At 40.3% G+C, this 21,811-nt stretch overlaps 1 protein-coding gene across 1 annotated transcript in view; it reads left to right on the top strand.

Moving 5' to 3' along the window:
• The window catches only part of LOC126252642 (ras GTPase-activating-like protein IQGAP1), a 367,157-nt gene that overhangs the window by 233,201 nt on the left and 112,145 nt on the right, over positions 1 to 21,811 (top strand). The window contains exons 20-21 of the mRNA XM_049953548.1: positions 3,136 to 3,249; positions 17,018 to 17,310. Coding sequence (XP_049809505.1) covers positions 3,136 to 3,249; positions 17,018 to 17,310 — 407 coding nt within the window. The remainder of the gene's footprint in view (positions 1 to 3,135; positions 3,250 to 17,017; positions 17,311 to 21,811) is intronic.

The raw sequence follows: 21,811 nt of genomic DNA on the forward strand, positions 1-21,811 counted from the left end.
CAGTTGTACTGTTTGAGGCGTTCCTACCATAACTACTACTTGAATGGTTCACTGGTGCTGTGTCAGATGATACTGTGTAAACTGCAGAATATTTCCACAATACATCTGCTCGTCATCTTCAGATGCAAATGTTCCATTGCCATCAGACACATCATCTGTGAACCATTCAAGCAACTGTTCTACAATTTTTTAAATTCACGCAGTAGGACACTTATTCACTTTATATGCAATTGTATTTATTACTAGGACCATTGTTGCTGACATTATCTTTCTCATTAGTTCTGAATTACACATGCATTTATGGATAAACTATTGCATAAATCGCTTTTTAAAAAATCTTCAGTCAGCATATTCTTAATACCATTTTGTTGCAAATTGTGGGAAACAACTTCTTCAACATGAGCTTTTGCTGTTGTCATGAATCTTTTGTTAACAATATGGAAATCAGTCTTGTACATCATGTTGTAGTTGTGAATATGCATGTTCCTATTTGTGACTTCAGTGTTCTGTGTGAAAAATATGGTGATAATGTCCTTAATACATATAGACTGTTATTTTTTGCAGACATGATCAGCCTGCTGCTTGCATGAGTTCCTCATCTCTGTATAAACCCAGAAAAGCTCCTTGATAGAATCTTATTATTCTCAATTTTTTCTCTATTTGAACCACTTGGTTTAAAGGGATTGTAGTTGTTTTTTCCATTATCATATATAATTTATGTATACTGGTTCGACCTTTTAAATTTGTTTTTAATAGTTGCATAAGTATTCCAGAGACACCACTCGTCACAGTATTTGAAAGTGTGTGCCATGATGTACTCAGTTGAAAGCTTAGGAGAGGGTCAAGAATACACTTGCTGCTTGGAATTTTTCATGTGTTTTCTCCAGTTTGTAATGATCAAATTGCACTACTGCTGACATTGTACTCCAGTCACTTCTGAAATCGTGCTTTAAATCACATAAGATGTGTCAGGATTGTTGTAACAATCCAAGATGCTTTTTATCATTAGTTTCTCAATTGATTTGCTTAATGTTTAGCTTAAGCAACCGGTCTGTAGTTTTGACCATGTTTTTCTCCACTTTTTTTGTGAAAGACTTCAACTACAGACAGTTTCACCTTCTTGAAGAACACAGTTAATTATATGGACTAATGGTTTTACTAACTCGTGTTTACATTTCTTTGGTACAGATGGAGAAATTTCACCTGATCTTTCTGGATTTCTGATTCTGGGGCTAGCAATAAGCTGCAGAATGTCATTAGTACCTGCTGCAGGTAGTGTACTACAATTCTTTGCATCGGAGGTATTATATGTAGGCTGTTCATCCTATTTCATCCAGATATCACTTTCAGCAGTATCTGTAAAGTAAGCACTAAAAATATTGCTTCTTGGAATTGGACCAGAAATGTCGTCATGGTTCACACACATGCTACATTATTAATTTCAGTTTCTGTTGCATTATTTCTGATTTTATTTGCGATTCACCAGAAAGACTTTGAAATGTTATCTGAGCCGTGTGTCTGTTGATTCATTCTTCCTTCTATTCATCTCCTGACTTCTTTGTAGAAATGATACTTGCACTGCTTATAGAGTGATTTACATAACTAAGAGTTAAAAGTTTTATGGATGATATGTGTTTCATTTTTTTAGTCCTTAGGTTTTTAACATCTAATGGCACTGGTTTTTATTTTAAAGGTGGATTTTTATTGATTTTTCACTGTTTCAGTGGCATGGTGTCGTTTATTTTTCAATGGGGTGGCACCGTTAGTGCCCAGCCAAAACATCATAGCACAAGCTCCATTTAACATTGAACTCAATGGCAGTCTTTACTGACTCCCATGATTCTTGGCATACACTGTGTCTTAGTATAGCTGTATTATTTGCGCATAATATTCTCTTGTGCTTGTAATTTTACTTGGTTGGTGTTAAGTATTACATTTTAACACTAAAGTCTCATCTAAATGATCTGAAAGGTGACCATTTACAGAATCTGCTGAGATGATGATGTCATAACATAATTTGTTGAACTACTTTGTTTGTTAGCTATGAGTATTCTAGCTGGTACTAGTTCCAGTAGATCTTCAGCCCCATAGGTAAAATACAATCTGTAAAATGTTTGCTCTCCTGACAGTCACATAATGAGATTTACACTTCTCTACATAACACTAGTTTACTCAAAACTTCCTCAAATGATTTCAGGAATGTATCAAAATTTTTGGAGGGTGATCTGTGTAATCTATAAACCGTTGTGTCTACAACAAAGAATGAAACATACCTAAAAACAAATCAGAACATTGCAATTTTGTACTCTTTGTCAACACAGAACTTGTTTATCCACAATATTTTTCTGTGGTTGTTATAAGTTGACCTTTCTCAGGTAAATGGCAATACTAATAGGGCCATAAAAATTTAAGGTACCAGTGCAATCCACACAAAATATTCAACTGTGACAAGGAAAATGTTAACTATGTGTGGCATAAACTCAGCAATGTTGCAGAGTGTACAGTAATTGTTGATATAAATGCTTCTAAATCTAGATTGCATTCCAAACTTTGAGAAAGACTGAATTTCGTTTTATAAATTAGAAGAAGAGGATGAGAGGATTTTTCAGAAATATGCAAGAAGACAGAAGGCTTGTGATGTAGCTGTAGAGAATGACATTTCTTTATCTCTATTGTCCCCCCCCCCCCAATCTCTCTCTCCCTCTCATATATATATTAATTTGAATTATATGAGTCATTCCCCATCTTATCTCCCTTGCTTCTCTGCACTACTGTGTGGTTTGATACTGAAAAAAGAACTGTTAGTACCAAAAATTCATTGTCAAATGTCAGGAATTCATTATTGTCAGTCCTTATTGAAAATCTTTGGATTCATTGACCTTTGTTTCCCCATTATTTTTATTACTTATTCTGTTGTGTTTATTTCACGATTTCCTTTTTTGTTGCTGTAGTATTGAATGGGCCTCAGAAATATCTTTTTTCCTTTGGTAACAAAAATTTGAATAATTTGGTGCATGAGCTTCCTCTTTCACATTATTATACATCAGTATTATTATCCAAAGTGATATTGTGCTTAAATATGAGCATCATGCAGGTATTTGACATTTAAAAAAAATTTCATATTATTGTTTACAGAACTTGAAGGAACAGATAGGAAAAACGATACGACACAATGAGAATCTCTCGCAGCAGCTGGATGCAATGGATTTGAAAATAGGTCTACTAGTACGCAACAGAATCTCATTGCAGGTAATTAAATGTCTAATTTGTGTGTTCTTCTCAAATTAAATAGTGTTCTGACATGTAGATGAATTTTATAACTATTAGTTTTTATTGTATCTTCAGAAGGATTCACTTGACAAAACTAAAATTCTAAGCAAACAGAATTTCTTTCCTATACATACTGTGCCAGGATGTAGAATTAAAATTCTTTGCTTCCTATCCTGGCAACAGGTAGTCCCCTAGAATTGAGTGACCCACTCTCGTTTCAAACCTTCCACAACTAACACCTCTTTCCACCCTAAGAAAAGACTTAGCAGTTCTGAAAGCTTCGTATTATTTCTTCTGCTTTTAAATATTTCTTTCGGTGTTTCTTCAAATTTCTCCAGCCATTTTCTCTCATAATTTTCAGTTTGTATTGTGTGTCATCAGAAAGTGTCTTTATGTTTTACCTTTTCTTCTTTAGTCCTACTTTTCATTTAAATTCTTTGGTTTTGCATACATTTAAATTGTGTAAAATGTGATATGTTGGCCGTTGTTGTTGTTGTTGTTGTTGTTGTTGTTGTCGTTATGGTCTTCAGTCCAGAGATTGGATTGATGCAACTCTCCATGCTGCCCTGTCCTGTGTAAGGTTCATCATCTGAGTAACTACTGCAACCTACATCCTACTGAATCTGCTTAGTGTATTCATCCCTTGGTCTCCCTCTAAGATTTTTACCCTCCACACTTCCCTCCAATACTAAGTTGGTGATCCCCTGATGCCTCAGAAAGTGTACTATGAATTGCTCCCTTCTTCTAGTGAAGTTGTGCCACAAATTCTTCTTCTCCCCAACTCTGTTCAGTACCACCTCATTAGTTATGTGATCAACCCATCTAATCTTCAGCATTCTTCTGTAGCACCACATTTTGAAAGCTTCTGTTCACTTCTTGTCGAAACTATTTATCGTCCATGTTTCATTTCCGTACATGGCTACACTCCATACAAATACTTTCAGAAAAGTCTTCCTGACACTTAAATCAATACTCGATGTTAACAAATTTCTCTTCTTCAGAAATGCTTTCCTTGCCATTGCCAGTCTACATTTTATATCCTCTCTGCTTCGACCATCATCAGTTATTTTGCTCCCCAAATAGCAAAACTCTTCTACTACTTTAAGGGTCTCATTTTCTAATCTGATTCCCTCAACATCACCTGATTAATGTGACTACATTCCATTATCCTCATTTTGTGTTTGTTGATGTTCATCTTGTATCCTACTTTCAAGACACTATACATTCTGTTCAACTGCTCTTCCATGTCCTTTGCTGTCTCTGACAGAATTACAATGTCACCGGCAAACCCCAAAGTTTTTACTCGTACTCCATGGATTTTAATTCCTACTCCGAATTTTTCTTTTGCCTCCTTCACTGCTTGCTCAATGCACAGCTTGAATAACAAACCATTATCTTTTAAAAATGGTATGAAATTAAAATTATCATGCTAAAACCTGCACTCTTCTAATTTGGGAATTTTGCTGTTCCTTTGAAGTGCTCTATCTTGGTAAATATGTGCTGTAAAAATACATTTTGTGCTGTACAAGAAAACTCTTAAGTGCTTTGTTGTAGACTGCAAGGGGGGAGAGTGCCAAAATTTCACGATTTTTCAGTTCACCGTAAGTTAGCAGAGGGTTCTCAATATCAAAAACGTAGTCTGTGCTATGTACCATCAACAAGCGACATACGGAAAGTTCAGAAAATCTGAGTGTTTTGAGTACCTGCTGACTGAACTGTAGGTGATTTAAGTAAAGAATTTTGAACTACATAAGTATTCCCATGTTTCTCTGCCTTAAGAACTTACCTTTTCAGTAGAATTATTTATTGATAGCATTAATTTGTACTGCTGAATTACAACTAAGCACAGGGGGATCCACTAATACCTTGTAATTCATCTTCCGCATCATTTATTATTAGCAAAGATAGGGTCAACATTTTTATCGTACTGTTAAAATATAAATATGGTGTCCCCTTTCCCTATACTTGTGATTAAAATTATTTTTAAGATGTGTTATTGCCCTTAATTACTTACTTCAATCATGGCTGAGCACAAGAGCTGCAAAAAGTGCTTCTTTGTATTTGGTGTCACTTGTTTCTGACAAATCTTTCCTCTCATTATTTTGGCTTGAAACTTCACCAGCTGCCCTCACCATGTTTTCTGGTACAGCATGACAATGCAGACCCCCCACCCTTACACACACACACACACACACACACACACACACACACACACACACACACACACATAACAATGAGTTCTATGTTTCCTTTCTGAGATTTCTCATTTGTTCCCAGTCTTCGTACTTTGGTAAATTACGTTCTCACATCCTAATTAGAAATAATTTAAAATCAAATATAATGATAATGAAATACTCAATTTTTGAAAGTATAATGTAATTGATTGATAAAAAATCTATTTACCAAGCAGCTGCAGTTTATGAGCTTTCGGATCCAGTGGCTCCTTCCTTTGACAGAAAGGTTGAAGGGAAAGGAAGACAGGTGAAGTCTCCCCTGACCTGGGTTTCTGGGCAACTTTTCTGAACTCTACCCCTTTTCCCAGACATTGCCTTCCCTTCATCCCTCTTCCTTCCCCTTCAGCTATTCTGCCACCGGTGCTGAAAGTTTTCAAACTGTAAACTGTAATACCCTTTATATATGTGTTCTCCTGCCACTGCTTGGTGAGCAGATTTTTTATCGATCTAATTACATAACAGTGATAACATCTTTGACAAAAAAGATGATACAGAATCATAATAGTTGTCTTAAATGGAAAACATCTCCTAATATCTTTGATAAAAAATGGATAGTGTGTCACAATCATAATGGGTGTCTTTATGGAAAACACCTCATTGAACTGTGTAAAACACACTACTTTCAACTGCTATTCGTACATTTTTGTCAACTGTGCAGAAAACAAGCAGTACACATACAAATGTCATAATTGTGAATATTCCACATCGCCACAATCTAGTGAGGCAGTTGTGTTTTGATACAGAAATACAAAGTGCCAATAATCAGTTTGCTAAAATCCACAGAATTTTTAAAAAATGTGGAATATGTTGACATGAGTAACCCAACAGGAACAACCAAAACACCTCAAAAAATGTAGAACGATAGAACCATCAGCAGTAGCAGCAAAATATACAAAAAATATTGGAGTTGGCAGAAATAACAGTGAATAGTGAATTGAATGACAAGAAAAATATAGCTCCTCATCGTCCAAATGATTTTTTTACACGAAGACAAGAAAAACGAGCCGTCTCCGAGGTAAGAAGGGCTCAGTGTTTCTAAATTCTCCACGAAAATATACCGTCTATAAGAAAAAGAATTGAAGCTGCAGATCACTGATATCTCACTTGTTTGCATATTGATGCATAGAATCTGGGTCAAATTGCACATGTTGCTCTAAGCTGATACAATCTAGCATGCCATTATAGTAGAACCACTATGAGAGGTGGTGGATCATGTATATATGCAAAGGAAGGAATTATGTCTAAGGTTAGAAGTGACATCATTTCATTAAGTAAAGAAAAATACGTAGAAGTATTGGCTGTAGAGATAAGAAAGCCACAGATATTCCAAAAAGACTAACTACACTTTGTATTTACTGTTCTCCCAGTGGTGGCACAGGTACATTCATAGCAAACCTAATCCAAGTGTTGGACATGGTTACTAATCCTAAGGACAAAATTTTTTAACATTATATACAGCCATAGACTATCACCATTGATTAACCACAAGGTTAACTACACATTCAGCATCACTCATTGGCCATATACTAGCTGATTTGGAGAAAGAAAATTGTGATGTTGTTGGAGGTAACCTAGGCCTTTCAGATCATTCCAGTCAGCTCTTAAAATTACACGTAGCTGTAGAAAACAAAACTAAAATACACACACAGAGGATTCTTCTCTGAGCACAAAACGGTTGAATTTACCATGCAAATGAACAATGCAACATGGGGAGAAGTGTATGTGGAGACCAGTTAAGATAGGAAGTTTTCAAAGTTTCTACTGAAATTTAAATTCAGGATTGAAGAAGTGTTTCCAGAAGTATTACAAGACACTAAAATATAAAACAAAAGTAACTAGGTGACCAACAGGATAAGAAAATGCTCTGTAACACTCAAACAGCTCAGCAACATAACAGCAACCAGAATGACCCTACATTTCAAAAATACTACCAAGCAATCAAAGACTTATGTAAAAAGTTTTAGTAACAGTGAAAACGTCTCAAAATGATAAAATTGTAAAAAAGGCAGACAACAAAATAAAATTTGCCTGAAATGTCACCAAACAGGAGACAAATAGAAAAAAGACAAAACAGGTAAACATAGAATTACAGCACAGCGGTACCACAATACATGAACCCAAAAAATTTGCAAATTTTGCAATCGATATTTTAGCAACGTAGCTACCAAACTGCAACACAAATCTGACAAAATACAACCTGTACAAACACTGAAATATATTCCAAACACAATGATGCTGCAACCCACCACTTAGAAGAAATAAGCAATGTTGTTTGGAACCTAAAAAATAAAACCTCAGCAGATAAAAATTAAGTGCCCGTGTGCTTGCTGAAGGACTGTATACACAGTATAAGAGACCCTTTAGTGCACATCATAAATGAATCATTCACCACAGGTTGCTTCCCATAGGCACTAAAGCATGCAAACGTCCTCTCCCTACGTAAGACTGGAGAGCTTGAAAATATAGAAAATTATAGGCCTATCTCTTTTACTGTCATAATTTTCAAAAGTAATGGAAACCATAATGAAAATTAGACTCATAGGGTACCTAAAAAAGTACAATCTTCTATGTAAGGAACAGTTTGGATTCAGGCCTGGTAAAAGCACTCAGTCAGCTATAACTCATTTTGCAAATGTTGTTCTGGAAGCACCAGATCAAGGAGATCAAATAATATATATCTTTCTTGGCTTCAGTGAATCCTCTGACAAGCACACCACACAATTCTGTTAAATAAACTGGAAGCTCTAGGTATAAGAGGATTAGCAAATAAGTGGTTTCGTTCAGATCTTAAAAACAGGGTGCAGTGGGTGGAGATCCCTCAGACTATCTCCAATCATACCGTAAAATATTGTTCTGAGCCAGAATACATTAGTATTGATGCCCTCAGGAAGTGTGCTTGACCCAAAACTCTTCTTGATATGTGTCAGTGATTTTATGCAGACTGTCAAGCATGGTGAAACAGTATTGTTTGCTGATGACAGTATCATTGTTAACACTGAAACATCACAAAATGTACTAAAGGACGAAGCTGAAGAAGTGCTCATGCATGTATGCAGATGGGTAGACAACAATGAATTAACTTTAAACGTAAAACAATATTTCATATAACCAAAAACCCGAAAATAACTCTAAAAATGAAAGATGGACTGACTGAATGTGTATCGCAAACAGAATTGCTAGGGATGCATGTTGACATGCAACTACGATAGACACAGCATGTAAACACCCTCATGAAATGAGTAGAATAATAACATTCTGTGTGTAGTAGCTCATGAACCACATCATCATACACTATGTGATCAAAAGTATCCAGACACTTGGCTGAAAATGACTTAAAAGTTCATGGCGCCCTCCGTCGGTAATGCTGGAATTCAATATGGTGTTGGCCCACCCTTAGCCTTGATGACAGCTTCCATTCTCGCAGGCATACGTTCAACCAGGTGCTGGAAGGTTTCTTGAGGAATGGCAGCCCATTCTTCACAGAGTGCTGCACTGAAGAGGTATGGATGTCACGCGGTGAGGCCTGGCATGAAGTTGGCGTTCCAAAACATCCCAAAGGTGTTCTATGAGATTCAGGTCACGACTCTGTGCAGGCCAGTCCATTACAGGGATGTTATTGTCATGTAACCACTCCTCCACAGGCCGTGCATTATGAACAGGTGCTCAATCGTGTTGAAAGATGCAGTCGCCATCCCCAAATTGTTCTTCAACAGTGGGTAGCGAGAAGTAGCTTAAAACATCAATGTAGGCCTGTGCTGTGATAGTGCCATGCAAAACAAGGGGTGCAAGCCTCGTCCATGAAAAACACCACCACACCATAACACCACCGCCTCCGAATTTTACTGTTGGCACTGCACACGCTGGCAGATGATGATCACTGCGCATGTGCCATACCCACTCCCTGCCATCAGATCGCCACATTGTGTACCGTGATTCGTCACTCCACACAATGTTTGTCTACTGTTCAATTAGCCAATGTTTATGCTCCTTACACCAAGTGAGGTGTCGTTTGGCATTTACCTGCGTGACATGTGGCTTATGAGCAGCCTCTCAACCATGAAATCCAAGTTTTTCTCACCTCCCGGCTAACTGTCGTAGTACTTGCAGTGGATCCTGAAGCAGTCTGGAATTCCTGTGTGATGGTCTTGATAGATGTCTGCCTATTACACATTACAACTCTCTCCAACTGTGGACTGTCTGTCAGTCAACAGACGAGGTCAGCCTGAACACTTTTGTGCTGTATGTGTCCCTTCACATTTCTACTTCACTATCACATTGGAAACAATGGAGCTAGGTATGTTTAGGAGTGTGGAAATCTCGTGTACAGACGTGTGACACAAGTGACACCCAATTAACTGACCATGTTCAAAGTCGGTGAGTTCTGCGGAGCACCCCATTCTGCTCTCTCATGATGTCTAATGACCACTGAGGTTGCTTTATGAAGTACCTGCCAGTAGGTGGCAGCACAATGCACCTATATGAAAAACGTTGGGGGTGTCCGGATACTTTTGATCTCAGAATGTATTTTGCAAATGTTCATTCTGTGACAAGTTATGTGAAAATGTTCTGGGGAACAAATGAGCTGAACAGACAAAGAATTTTTAAACTGCAAAAAAGGACTGTACGAGTTATGACAAAAAGGAGCAAGAGAACTCCCTTCACTGAGTTGTTTAAATCTATGGAAATCTTGACTTTTCCATGTGAGTACATTTTGCAAACAGTTATCCACAATAAAAAAGCCATTGATCAGTACCCAACGAAAAGGTCTCTACACCAACATGGAACCAGCCACCATTTACATCTCAATAGAAAAAACAAAACAAAAACCCAAAATAGTGTGCTATGTAAAGGAACTAAACTATACAATAAACTATCACAAGAGATCAAAAAGCAAAAGTGAAATACATGCCTTGAGGAATACCCTAAAAAAATTATTTAAATGGACAGATAAAAAAAATCTACTCACCAAGTGGTGGCAGGGGAACACATGGACAAAAGGATTTAACTTTCACAAGCTTTCGGAGCCAGTGCCTCCTTCTGGCAGAAGAGGGCCCCAAGCTGCTGGGGACTACCCTGCCGCTGCGCCGCTCCGCCAGTGCCACCTACTGCGTCATCGACAGCAAGTGTGGCTTCAAGCCCTCGGACTGCTATGACCCCCACAAGTGGGAGTTCCTCATGTCGCTCACCACCAAGCTGCTCCACATCTCACTGGTAACTTTGGTCGCAGCACCACATTTCATGACCTCACTCCACCATATTTAAAATAATGACAATTTGTTATTATACTATTACCTGTAACTTGAACATCCCTCAGATTAACTAAAAAGTCAAGGCATCGTAAATGGACATTAAGCAATGACAGTGCCAAACTAGAGCAAGTATTTAGCTTTTTGTTCAATACTCAGAACCCATTTATTTAATATGCTATTGAATAATATTGCTTAGCGAAATTCACAGTTCATGAATGACATTCGAAATCTGAGAAACTTGGAAAAAACTGAACCAAAGTTTTTGGGAGAGAAGAAAGAACTGGAGTAAATATGAAAGGCAAATACACAGTGCATCTTACATCCTGGTTAGCACATGTACCACTTTTTGTTATTACAATGAGCTTTTTTATACGAGCACAGTCAGAACTGCTATCCTCTGTTTAAATAAACTGTGGTTGTTTTTGTATGAAATGGGTACACTTACATGTCAGGCATCATGTTTGTGTCTTCAGATATGGGTGTTCACACTATGTGACTAAATTTGTATACAGGATGGGCAGAAACAGTCTGAAAACTTGTAAGTTGAAGGGGAAGGAAGAGGGGTCAAGGAAAAGAACTGAAGAGGTTTAGGGAAAGGGGTACAGTTTAGAAGTCACCCAAAACCCGGGTCACGGCAGACTTCTGCCAGAAGAAGGAGCCACTCGCTACAAAAGCTTGTGAAAGTTAAATCCTTTTGTGTGTGTGTGTGTGTGTGTGTGTGATTATTTTCATTGCAAAAAAATTATTTGTTAGATAAGTGTTTTTATACCATAAAGGATTACCTGAAACGATGTGTAAATGTTGTTGACAATTAGCTAAAAATTAACTACTGCAATTAAGAGGCATTGTACAATATGTTCAATAGAATAGTGAAGTAGTGCCCAAAAGGGTAACTGAGTAAGGCAAGAATTGTATCTATTTATGTGTGTAATTGTTTACTTTTATGTATGTTTCTACGTGTTGACAACATCAATACAACTTACATTGTCTACAGATACGTAAATAAACATCCCTGAATATAGCAATAGGAAGGTTTCAAATAGGTCATAGTATGATGTATCGAAGACCGAGTCGTGTAATAATTGACAGGAAGTCTGAATAAAATAGCAAACATCAACATGGATTGCTGCATATTAAGTTTAGATGTATCCCTTCCAACTGAAAGATGAATGAACAAATCATAAATCACGCTGACAAGAAAAAAATCTTGGAAACAAAGAGAATGAATCCAGTCTACTTGCTCAGCCATTACAAAAGTATAGCACAGTAAAATCAGCGACATGAGTTGCAGTGAAATGACAGAGATTAGAAGGGAAATAAACATATGTGAAGGAACAACAATTATGACAATGACTTGAAGAAACATCAAAATATGTGATGAGGAATCGTCAAAATTTGTGGGAAAGTAGCACACATCAAACAAAAAGAATAATTGGAATAGTATTATGAAAAGGATAGCTGGTGCTCATCATACAGCAGAGATGATGAGTCGCAGATAGGCACAACAAATATATTGTCAGAAAGTGAGCTTTAGGCCAAAAGGCCTTCGTCAAATATAGGCAAAACACACACACACACACACACACACTCACACACACACAGAGAGAGAGAGAGAGAGAGAGAGAGGGAGAGAGAGAGAGAGAGAGAGCGCACGCAACTTTTATCTCTGGGCACTGAGATACAGCTTTGGGTCAGTAGTGGTGGTATAGAGAAGGCATGCAGTGGGGAGGTGGAGGGATAGCAGAGTAGGTGTAGGGGAAGATGCTGTAATGTGGGAATGTGCAGGGGTGTGGTGGGGACAGGATGGCTGATATTTAGGAGCGGGAGTGGGAGTTGGGAATGGGTAGAGATGGAGGGGAGGGCAGATCAGCGAATGTTGTGACCAAGGAATGATGGATATCTTGTGGGGAGAGTTCCACTCTACGCAATTCAGAACAGCTGGTGTTGATTGGAAGAATCCAGATGGCACACACACACACACACACACACACACACACACACACACACACACACAGTCTCTGACAGCTGTAGCCAGACTGCAAACAGCAGTGCATGATGGGAAAGGTAACTGGGTGGGGGTAAGGAAGAGGCTGGGACAAGAGAGGGGGGGATAGCAGGGTACTGGTGGGGGACGGTAAAGTGCTGCAGGGATGAAGTGGAGAGAGGGTAGGACACCTAGTGCCGTCAGGAGGTTAGATGCAGGGCGGAGGGAGAGAGGGTGATTTGGGGGGTGGAGTGGGGGGGGGGGGGGGGCTAGCAGAAAAGGAGAGGCATTAAAAGGCTGGGTGTGTTGATGGAACTGAGGACTGTGTAGTGCTGGAATGGGAACAGGGAAGGAGCTAGGTGGATAAGGACAATGACTAATGATGGTTGATGCCAGGAGGGTTATGGGAATGAAGGATATATTGTAGGGAGAGTTACCACTTGTGCAATTCAGAAAATCTGGTGTTGGTTGGAAGGATCCAGATGGCAAAGACTGTGAAGCAGTCACTGAAATGAAAAATGTGTTTGGCAGCATGTTCAGCAACAGGGTGGTCCAGTTGTTTTTGGCCAGAGTTTTTCGGTGGCTATTCACGTGGACAGATAGCATGTTGGTTGTCATGGCCACATACAGGGTGAAAATTATTTAAACCGACAAACTCTGGGAGGTTGTAGGGGACATTAAAACAAATATTTTTCCCCAATGTCTTTTTTTCCTACGAGGATTATTTAAACCGTTGGAGGCCGTATTACAATCTTCAGTAGTTAGAGGGCATATTACGCTCTTCAGTTGTAGGCAACTGCTGTCCGCCAGTGTAGTAGTGCATTGTCTCTGTCTACTAATGGAGCGATAGACCTGGAGTGAGTACAATGATATGGTTGGTGCGTACTATATAGCGCACCACAACGGATGAGCTTTACAGCAAGTTTATCAACAATAATATCGGGATCGCCGTATCCCGCATCATACTACCTTTGATGCTGTGTACAAACGTCTGCGTGAGACCAGGTCATTTAGCAGATTACCTGGGCAAGGATGCCGTCGCATGGTAAGAATGCTGCAATTTGAGGAAGGTGTCTTGCAGCATGTTGAGCGGGATCCTTCAATCAGCACTCGTGCAATTGCACGTCACATGGGGACGAATCAGACAAATGTAAGAACAGTCCTTCGAGAGCAATTGTTACGTCCATTTCACTTACAGCGTGTCCACAACCTGGAACCAGTTGATTATCCGCCCAGAGCACAGTTTTCGTAGTGGTACCTGGAACAGTGAGAAATGCATACTACATTTCCATCCTCTGTGTTGTTTGCCGATGTAGCAATGTTCGGGCATGATGGAGTCTTCAACATGCACAATATGCATGTTTGGAGTGAGGATAACCCACATGTCACAGGTGTTGTTGGAGACTGTTTAATTGGGCCATATCTGCTACCTAGTTGTTGTTTCTTGGTCATAAAAAAAATGGAAAAGTATTTGTTGGTTTAGTTAATTTGCCGCCAGAGAAACCTTCCTCTACCGGTTTAAATACTCCTCATAGGAAAAAATGACACTAGGGAAAAATATTTGTTTTGATGTCCCCTACAACCTCCCAGAGTGTGACGGTTTAAATACTTTTCACCCTGTAGAATGCAGCACAGTGATTGAAGTTTAGCTTGTAAGATCACATGAGTAGTTTCACAGATAGCCCTGCCTTTGATGGGATAGGTGGTGCTTGTGACCAGGCTGGAGTAGATGTTGGTGGGAGGATGTATGGGACAGGTCTTGCATCTAGATCTATTACTGGGATCCCTATAATAGATTGAGATGCAAGACTTGTCACATACATTCTCCCACCAACACCACTACCACCACCACCACCACCTCCTACTGTAGACCAATCACAACATCACCTATCCCATCAAAGGCGGAGCTACCTGTAGATTACATGGCTGGTTTCACAAGCTAAGCTGCAACCACTGTGCTGCCTTCTACATGGACATGACAACCGGCAAGCTGTCTGTCCGCATGTCTGGAAAACTGTGGCAAAAAAAAAAAAAAAAACTGGACCATCCTGTTGCTGAGCATGCTGCTGAACACATCATTCTTCATTTCACTGACTGCTTCACAGCTTGTTCCACCTGGATCTTACCCACCAACACTGATTTTTCTGAATTGCACAGGTGGGAACTCTCCCTGCAATATATCGTACATTCCCATAACCCTCCTGGTCCCAACCTTCGTTAGTTATTGTCCTTACCCACCTAGCTCCTTCCCTGTTCCCACTCCAGCACTACACACTCCTCTATTCCACCAACACACCAAGTCTTTTAACTTCTCTCCTTTTGCACTAGTGCCCCCCCCCCCCCCCCCCCCCACGTGCCAAATTACCATCTCTCCCCTGCCCTCCGTCTAGCCTCCTGACTGCACTAGGTGCCCTACCCTCTCTCCCATTGTGCTCCTGCAGTAGCACTTAACTAGCTCCCATCCATTCCCTGCTATCCCACTGCATTCTCACCCCAGCCTCTTCCTTACCCCCACCTGGCTGCCTCTCCCATCATGCACGGCTGTTCGTAGTCTGGCTTCAGCTTTCAGAGACTGTGGTCGTGTGTCTGAGCTGCATTTGCATGTGTTTGTGGTGTCTGCTGTCTGTTTTTGACAAAGGCTTTGTTGGCCAAAAGCTTATTGTGTGACATTCTTTTCATTGTGCCCATCTGCAACTCAGCATCCCACTGTATGGTGAGTAGCAACTATCCTTTTCATAATATTGTTATTAATCAGTTTACTCATTAGTGAGTGTTGTGACCTGATTTCTTAAGTAACTGAATCTTCGACTAAATGTCTTTATGCTCGGTAATCTCCAGTTGTTGTTAATATAGTGTGAAGAGGTTGGCCTTAAATCTTCTTCACTTGATCCAATCATCTGCTTGTTACTCTTCCTTGTGACCCTCAGTTTTGCCTTGGAAAATTGTCTTTTCTAAATTATCCTAATCTCTTCTCGAAATGTGCACAAGGAACTGGAAGTGTCTTTGACTGACACATTAAGATACACTTCTTGTGATGCTAAGTTCTTATGTAATGGCAATATCAGCTTTTATTTCTGTCCATGGCACACACAACATCTGCCAGAATGGCAGTATTAAACGTGGTTAAATATAAATCACTATGTGCATGTTTTCTTTAAAAGAAAAGAATAAACTTAAGAAATTATGTAAATGTTCAGCATGTTGCCATATTTTCTGCTCAGAATATGTGCTTTAATTGTAAAACTTACTCGTTCCATTTCATAGAAAGAGGTCACAATTATGATTCAAAAGAACATGGAAATAAATAACTAATGGGTTTGTGGATGATGTCTTTTAATAACAGGGAAGTAAAGTTGTGTGTGAAAATAATGTGAATGAATATCACACATGGAACAATCAATCCTAAGATTACATTTTTACATCCATTGCAGCAGTATACACATTTACCTATGTGTATGGTGACATTGTCCCAGCTGACTACATTGTGCTGGCACTGCAGATTGACTAGAGTGTGAAGGAGAAAGAAGGTGGGAAGTAGGAGGGCGGAGTAGGGAAGGGTAGCTGGTGGCTGGAAAGGGGAGGCAGCAAGTGCATGAGATAAAAACCTGTGAACTCCTGCTCACAGGTAGAGGAAGTTGTGTGTAGCACACAGTGACATGAAGGCATGGATTGAGAAAGGGAGATAGGACAGAGAAACTGGGAGACAGTAGAGAAGAGGTCTTGAGCGCACAATGAGTGAAATTTGGCTTACAGGGCAAGAGGGGAAGTGGGTGAGGGGCAAAGATTAGTGTAGGTTGCAGCATATCCTTCAATCCCATAATCATCCTGGCCTCAACTTTCACGCAGTGTTTTCAGGCTTGTTTATGTGCCAATTGATGATTCAGCATCTTGACTGTATAGTGAGTTGTTACCTTTACTGATTGAATTAAATATTGAGATTAATATGTTGTATAATTATGGAATGAATCACTTTTCTGTTAAAATCAACATAATTTACACAGTGTGTGATTCATGTAAAACTCAACATGCTCTAATTGTGTGATAGATTCAGAAAGCATTCGGTAATATGTCCTGAATTGAGAAATAGCCCCTTAGTCTGTTTTCCACCCATCTCATAGAGGTCATCGGCCATATACCTGAACTATTCAGTACTCGTATCTCTCACTCTGAAATTTTTTTTCCTTTTTTTTTTTTTGTTTTAGGGACTTGTTATCTTATTGAAATTTTACAACTGTAGAAATTTTTTCATTTGTGTATCAAATATTGGCACTGTTTTCTAGGATGTAGCAGCCCACGGTTCACGACTACGAGCCACTGCTGCATCAGCTGGTCAAGTGATGGATGGAAAATTAAGTCGAAGTGGTCAGCATATTGTAGAATATTACCGAAAGCTATTTTACCTTTTACAAACAGAACCTCATTACTTGGCTCGCTTATTACCTTGCTTGCCACGCTCAAAGACAACAGCATTTCTCCGCACTGTGGTTCTTGCCATTTTCAATTTTGGTTCGGGATCACGAGAAGATTACTTACTGCTTCGACTTTTTGCTGCTGCTCTGCAAGAAGAGATAAGGTAAATGTCACATATTCTATTTCCTGCCTTATCTTTTCTCCTGATAAGGAATGACTTTAATCCTTTAAAGGTTAGAAATGTGGTCATGTTTTGTAAATACCTGTCATCTGCTAACTCTGCTCCAGTAATGTATGCCCCGCCCCTCCCCCTCCCTCTCTCCCTCTCCCTCTCCCTCTCTCTCTCTCTCTCTCTCTCTCTCTCTCTCTCACACACACACACACACACACACACACACACACACACACACACACACAGTGTTTAAGGCTGGTATTTGGTATTGGGAGCCATGGGTGGGACTGTTCCTTTGAAATGGACAGATACTGTATCCAGTGACCTAGTAACTAATGCCCTTGTCATCTACAGGACATTAAACATTTTCTCTCCTTCTTACTTGGGCCTCACAGCAATCTATGTAAGGAAGATAGGGATATGAAGCTATGCATGGTTGTTTGAATTTAGGTTTCCCATCATTGTCCTAAATTGCTTTAATTAATCATTCTTTGAACTAGCCATGGGTGATTCATTTCACTTTTTCCCCAAATGAGCTAACGCTCCTTTCCGTTAGCTGCAATAATAAATTGTAATTTGTCCCCTCAGAATGTTTTTGTTATCATAAAAATGATTTAAATTGTACACGGCAACTTCTTTTGTTTTGGAACTTTAACTTGTAATTTGTTGTAGGTATTAGTACACTATTTACAATATTACTGGGCATTTGACTTTCTGTAATGAAAACTGTGCACAGAAAACTATCCTATTAAAAATTTGTAGTAATGATAATAAACTAACATTTTTATGTAAGCATTTCAACTTTCTAGTATAGAAACAAAAACTATATAAAGCAACTACACATCTGTAAATGATTTATGCATGGATCACAGACACACTTAACAGTACAAAGACTTAACTAAATTTGAATTGTGCAATACATCCTACGTTCCCATAACTCTCCTGACCTCAACCTTCATTCGTTGCTGTCATCACCCACCCAGCCCCCTCCCTGCTGCCATTCCAGCACTACACAGCCATCATTCCACCAAAACAACCAGTCATTCTTAATTTATTTTTTTTTTAATTTATTTCTCTCCTTTCCCACTACTCCACCGCCCCCCCCCCTTTCCCCCGCCCGTTGCCCAACCTACAGCACTTCACTGTCCCGCCGCGCCCACCATACTATCCTTCCCTCTCCCCACCCCAGCCTCCTCCTGTCCGCCCACCCAGTCACCACTCTCATCATGCACTGGTGCAGCTGCTTGCAGTGTGGTTTCAGTTGCTTGAGACTGCAGTAGTGTGTGTGAGAGTTGCTTTTGCGCGCGCGCGGGAGAGCGAGCGAGCGAGCTAGAGAGAGACTGTGTTTGTGTGTGTGTGTGTGTGTGTGTGTGTGTGTGTGTGTGTGTGTGTGTGTGTTGTTGATTGAGGCCATTGGCCGAAAGCTTTAAGTGTGAAAATCTTTTTGTTGTGCCTATCTGTGACTCAGCATCTCCACTATATAGTGAATAAAAATTTCCTTCTCGGAATATTACGGTATATTGATAATTTTTACTTATGGACTGTCAGACAGTCCATATGTAAAAATTATCAAAATACCATAATATTACACGCAGCTGAGGAAGACAGGACCAAAAAAGTGAAGATTCCTTCTCAGAATAGTGCTACTAACTTTTGAGCTAGGGCTATTTTTTGAGTTTAGCTACAAAAACAATATCTCGGAGAAAAGGGGTGAGAGATAGAGGGTGGGGGGGAGGGGGAGAGAGAGAGAGAGAGAGAGAGAGAGAGAGAGAGAGAGAGAGAGAGAGAGAAGCAGTGCCTGTGAATAGTAGCTCGGGGTAATGGGAATGGTGGTGGCGGTGATGGAGGTGGTGGTGATGGAGGTGGCAGTGATGGTGGTCTGAGGGGGGAGAGGTGTTGGGAGTCTGCTAACCATTCTTGCCTATATTCTGAAGATTTTCAAGTGTTGGAGGCATCCAAATGTCAAGTGCATTGTAGCAGCTGTTGTGGTAGTTGCTCTTGCTGTATGCCACAATTTCAGCAATTACATTGTCAAGTTTGCAGGTGTATGCAGTTCAGCAGTAGCCATTCCATCAGGTAGGCAGATAATAATTGTTCTAACATAGAATTGCACTACAGCTGGTACATAGTGTGGCTGCTTTCACATATGGCTATATCTTCTATAGGATAGGAAATAGATATGAATAGACTGCTGTAGGCGGTGGCAAGTGGGTATAAAGGACATATTTTGCACCTATGTCATCCACAGGGTAATGGCCCATGGGGAGCAGGATCCGATGTATCCGTTGGATGGCCAGTGGAATACTATTTAGGACGGTAAATGTAGGATTATGGGTAGCATATTCCTTATCTCAGGGCGCAATGACAAATGGCTGAAGCCATGGCAAAGGAGTAGACGAGCTTCTGCAGGCCTGGTGGATGTGAGAATTACTGCTTGGTGACTGTTTCACACCAACTGCAGTTTTGTTGGTGCCACAATAAGAAACGACTCAAGAAATCTCTTTCTGGACCTGCTGGACAGGTAACACCTGCCTGACTAGCGTGTGAGCAAGTTTGGATAACCTTTGCTTTCCAGTGCAGATGTGATATCTGTGGGTGCCAATGCTGTGGGGCGGGACTACTTAATGTGGAACAGATGACAAGTATGAAAACGAAGATACTGTTGTTCATTCGATTTGGACAGAGGTTTTTATGATGCTAACAGAGTGGTAGAGATAAAACATCTAGAAAGGTAGTTCATTGACTTGAAGAGGAATGAGTGGAGGAGATTGGGGAGTAGGTGTTGAGGTTCTGGAGGAAAGGGCAGAGGCTGCACATGACATGGGTCCACCTTAAGAAAATGTTGTCAGTAAATGTAAATCATTTAAAGGATTTCAGTTGTTGAGTGTGTAGGATGGTTTCCTCTGCTTAGGTAATAAAAAAGTTAACTTTAAACACATATCTTACACTGATCAGCCAGAACATTATGACCAACTACCTAATAGCCAATATGTCCACCTTTGACACAGATAACAACACATTGTGGCACTGAAGCAATGAGGCCTTGGTAGGTCACTGGAGGGAGTTGGCACACACACACACACACACACACACACACACACACACACACACACACACACACACACACACCAGCTAATTCCTGTAAATTCAGGGGAGGGGGCCAATCAGCTCTGATGCCACATTCAATCACATCCCAGATATGTTTGATCAGGTCCAGACCTGGCAAACTGGGGAGCCAGCACATCAGTTGGAACTTGCCACTGTGTTCCTCGAACCACTCCATCACACCCCTGGGCTTGTGACATGACACATTGTCTTGTTGAAAATGCCACTGCCATTGGGAAATACGATCGTCCTGAAAGGGTGTACGTGGTGTGCAACCATTGTACGATATTCCTTGGCCATCATGGTGCCTTGCATGAGCTCCACTGGACCCATGGATGTCCATGTGAATGTTCCCCGGAGTGTAATGGAGCTGCCGCCAGCTTGTCTCTGTCCTGCAGTATATGTCTCAAGGAGCCGTTCCCCTGGAAGATGATGGATTCATGCCCTCCTGCCAGCCTGATCAAGAAGGTATCAGGATTCATCAGTCTATGCAAAAAACTGCCACTGTGCCAATGTCCAGTGCCAATCCGCATGTGCCCATGCCAGTCATAGTTACTGATGTTGTGGTGTTAATATTGGCACATGTATGGGTTGTCGGATGCAAAGGCCCATTGTTAGGAGTGTTGGATGTACTGTATATACACACACACTTGTACTCTGCCCAGTATTAAAGTCTGATGTTAGTTCTTTGACATTCTGCTGCCTGACTGTTCTACCAGTCTGCTAAGCCTATGCCATCTGTAATAAGGGATGGCTGCCCAGCCCTACGATGTCTGGATGTGGTTTCACCTTGCCTTCACAAAGTATTGAAGAAACTCACTGAAATAGTCCTCAAACACCTGAAAAGTTGTGCCGTTTCCAAAATGCTCATGACGAGCCTCCAGGCCATCACAATCTGCCATCGGTCAACCTCAGATCGCACACCTTCCCCATTCGACACTTTCACAGCACACTCACTGATACTACATGCACCGTGCATATGTTGGACTCGCAGTCATTCCTCACCAGGTGACACTTCTATCACCTGGATGGGCTTATATCGATAGTAGGTCAGGGGTCATAATGTTCTGGCTGATCATTGTATGTGTGGCCCTTGAAGGGGATTTTATTGTGGTTCTTTGTGAGAATCTTTGTTGGAAATTCTTCGTTACTCGTCATATAGAAAGTCTACTTTGGCAGTGCGGTGGCATCAGAGTAGCAGCGGTAGGAATCTATTAGGTGCCCCACACTGCAATGACATTAGTTGCAGCGGTGCCAGAACTTGAATCCTTGTGCACGTCATAGAGAAATATCTTCTGCAGTCATTCATCATCGGACATCTGACGAAGATCACACTTTTCTATTACGCTGGTCAACAACATTTTGTCATAATTAATGCAAATGATTT

Source organism: Schistocerca nitens, chromosome 1, assembly GCF_023898315.1.
Source record: "Schistocerca nitens isolate TAMUIC-IGC-003100 chromosome 1, iqSchNite1.1, whole genome shotgun sequence".
Taxonomy (NCBI): Eukaryota; Metazoa; Arthropoda; class Insecta; order Orthoptera; family Acrididae; genus Schistocerca; species Schistocerca nitens.